General features: G+C 25.8%; 1 protein-coding gene across 1 annotated transcript; it reads left to right on the top strand.

Moving 5' to 3' along the window:
- The first annotated feature begins 258 nt into the window (after positions 1-258).
- LOC111617187 (eukaryotic elongation factor 2 kinase-like) lies at positions 259-2,849 on the top strand. The gene is made up of 3 exons (XM_023358517.1): positions 259-1,847; positions 2,267-2,416; positions 2,529-2,849. The coding sequence occupies exons 1-3, from the start codon at positions 1,746-1,748 to the stop codon at positions 2,823-2,825; spliced, it is 549 nt and encodes a 182-aa protein (XP_023214285.1). The 5' UTR covers positions 259-1,745; the 3' UTR covers positions 2,826-2,849.
- The last annotated feature ends 256 nt before the right edge of the window (positions 2,850-3,105 follow it).

Here is a 3,105-nt window from a genome sequence, read left to right as displayed (position 1 = left end):
TATTATGCTTTATTTAAATAACGAAAATTACCTTCTAACTTAGAAGTTTGATCTATGTTCGTTTTTTTCTTTAAATTTTCAACTTGATTCAAAGGCATTTTTGTTATAAGCAATTTCCAACAAACTTTAATAAACTTTTTCTATTTGTGAAAAATTTCTANTTATTCTGGGTATCTATTTTTGTTTTGTTTTTCACTGTATTTTTTATCATTGTATAACTGAATATTTTAAAATGAATTACATAAAAAATTCTTGAAATACAAAGTCTGATTTAAAAAAAGTACAGGGACTTATTTTATGTGTATCTGAGCAACAGATTTAAAAAATTGAAAGAAAGAGTAAATGAACTTTCTCTTAATGCTGAGCCAAATTTAAACTTTAATCTGTTAGGCATTGGTCTACAACAGCATTATCAATTAAGAGTTGTGATTAGTATTCTGCAATTACAGAAATGGTTGATTTCAAGGAACAGGTAATGGCACCAAATTTTACTTTAATTTGTAGAAAAATTGGTTCAGAAGCTGTTGGAATGAATGGATGAAATGAAAAGAAGCCTTTAAAGAGAATACATTGACAAATTCAAAGAGTTTAAATAGTTATAACAGATTTAAAAGTGGTTCTTGTTAAGTGAAGGCGATCCAAGATCAGGAAGACCATTGACATTCACTTCTGATGACAAAAAAAGAGATTATCACGTTGGTAAGGTAGAATCTGAGAATAACAATATGAGAAATTGCAGAAAATATTAATATTTCTTATAGTTCTTGTCAAGATATTCTTGACACTTTGAGATATAAGAAAGTTGTCACAAAATTTGTTCCTCAAATCTTAACTCAAGAACAGAAACATCAATACCTGGAAGTTGCTCAGGATTTGCTCGAATGTCCTGAGAAAGACAATAACTTTCTAAAATACATTAATCATGTGATGAGCTGGGTCTACAGATATGAAATCAAAACTAAATGGTAATTCTATAAATAGAGAAAATTGAATGAACCATCATCCAAAAACAGGCATTCATGAGTTATTCAAATGCAAAAGTTATGCATATTGTGTTTTTCAATTGCTGTGGATTAGTGTATCGTGAATATGTTCCAAATGTCAATGCTTGAGTTGGGTGTGTTTGCATTTTGTCACTGGATTTGTGAAAGATGATTACTTGGTTTTTACATCAAGACTGCATAAAGTCTTGCACTGTAATAATGTAATTATTTGTGTCATAATTTTTTATTTGTTATATACTAATTATTTTAAATCTGGGAAAATCTGAATACCTTTTGCAAGGTTTTCAGAAAACTTTAAATTTTAGGGTGTGGAAATGCTGGTTATATGGTAAACTTTATGCTTGGCAGTGTAATTGCTTTGTACACAAGAGACATATGATCAGTTTTGCCAAGTTGTTAATAAGCTTTTTCCTTATTAACCGCATTTTCCCACCATATTAGACCAATGTCCCACAAGATTTTTATAGAAATCAAAATTTCTTGTTCTCTAATATTATAACCTTATTCTCTATTATTATCTTATAAGATCACAGATGTAGGTACAATCAGAAGTTATGTAGCATATGACTGTATATTAAGTCATAAAAATTGCTAATATAAATCTATAAACATGCAATGATTTAGATATTTCTTTGATTTCATTTTTAAAAAAATGTAATTTATTAAACCAGGAAAAAGCATTCAAGTTTTGCACATACCCACAGTTGGAAAACTGCCTGTAATTATGTTGCTAAAAGATATATGGAGGATGTTGATAGAGAAGTATATTTTGAAGATGTAAAACTTCAAATGGATGCAAAACTTTGGGGAGAGGAATACAACAGACATAATCCTCCTAAAAAAGTAAATTTATCTTTTGTTTTGTTCAGAAATAGTTTAGTTAAATATAAATTCACTCATTAATAAAAATTTTATTTAAAATATTTTAAGAAAGAATTATGAATATAGTAGAATAATGAGAAACCACAATGTAAAATTTAGTTATGATAATTTAGAGGTATCAGATTATGTAATTTTTCTGATTATGATGATATAATTCTTGATAATTTAAATTATGATTTAAAATTATTTTTCATAATTTTATAAGATAAATAAATATTATATACAATTAAGACAATAAATCTAATTAGATAATTAGATATACATCTAGTTTATTTATATATTTATAATACATATTTAAAAATAACTTTTTTTATTGAATTAATTATTAAACTTACATACATACAAAGTACCTAACATTACAAATTTTAATTTTTCTTTAGGTTGATATATTTCAGATGTCAGTGATTGAATTTATCAATAGACCAGATAAGCCTTTATTTCACCTTGAACATTATATTGAAGGACATTACATAAAATATAATTCCAATTCAGGTTTTATAAGTTGTGAAAATTTGCGTCTCACACCACAGGTAATTTTATTATAAAAAGATTTTAATTATGTGAAAATGGAAATTCTAAAATATGACCTTTAGAATTTATTATATCTACAATAACTTTATATATGTGTGTGTTATAATTTAGGCATTCAGTCATTTTACTTTTGAGCGTTCAGGACATGAATTGATTGTAGTTGATATTCAAGGAGTTGGAGATCTCTATACAGATCCTCAAATTCACACAGCAAGTGGTAAAGGCTATGGAGATGGAAATCTTGGTTCAAAAGGAATGGCTTTATTTTTTCATTCTCATGTATGCAATAGAATTTGCAAGAGTCTTGGACTTTCTGAGTTTGATATTGCACCTACTGAGAAAGTATCAAGTCAGAAATTTGCAATATTGCAGGTAATACATAATATTTTAACAATATTTACGTCTTGAAAAATAGATTAAATTTCGGATTCTGTTCTAATGCAGTTATAAATTCTTTTTGGTAAATCATTTTAAAAATTCATATTGTTTTAAATGTTTATTAGCTTTATTTGTATTGATAAAGTTTTATTACTAATATTAATAATTATTGTATTCATTTAAATGATTAATAAATGAAAATAAAATTATTTAAAATAAAAAATCTTCTTTTTAATACAGCAAATCCTTTTTATATTTTATGTAAATTGTTACATAAACCCAAAAGTTCATTTATTTTGACTGTTTTTTT

The sequence above is a fragment of the Centruroides sculpturatus genome, unplaced genomic scaffold (genome assembly GCF_000671375.1).
Source record: "Centruroides sculpturatus isolate CEXI.00-Female unplaced genomic scaffold, Cexi_2.0 scaffold5082, whole genome shotgun sequence".
Taxonomy (NCBI): Eukaryota; Metazoa; Arthropoda; class Arachnida; order Scorpiones; family Buthidae; genus Centruroides; species Centruroides sculpturatus.
This window is presented reverse-complemented; position numbering and strand designations above follow the sequence as displayed.

What these genes read in the sequence shown, in the direction of transcription:
- LOC111617187 (XM_023358517.1), top strand. Translation starts at nt 1,746, where the DNA reads ATGGAGGATGTTGATAGAGAAGTATATTTTGAAGATGTAAAACTTCAA. An exon ending in GACATAATCCTCCTAAAAAA is followed by an intron (nt 1,848 to 2,266) that starts GTAAATTTATCT and finishes ATTTTTCTTTAG; the next exon opens with GTTGATATATTTCAGATGTC. An exon ending in ATTTGCGTCTCACACCACAG is followed by an intron (nt 2,417 to 2,528) that starts GTAATTTTATTA and finishes GTTATAATTTAG; the next exon opens with GCATTCAGTCATTTTACTTT.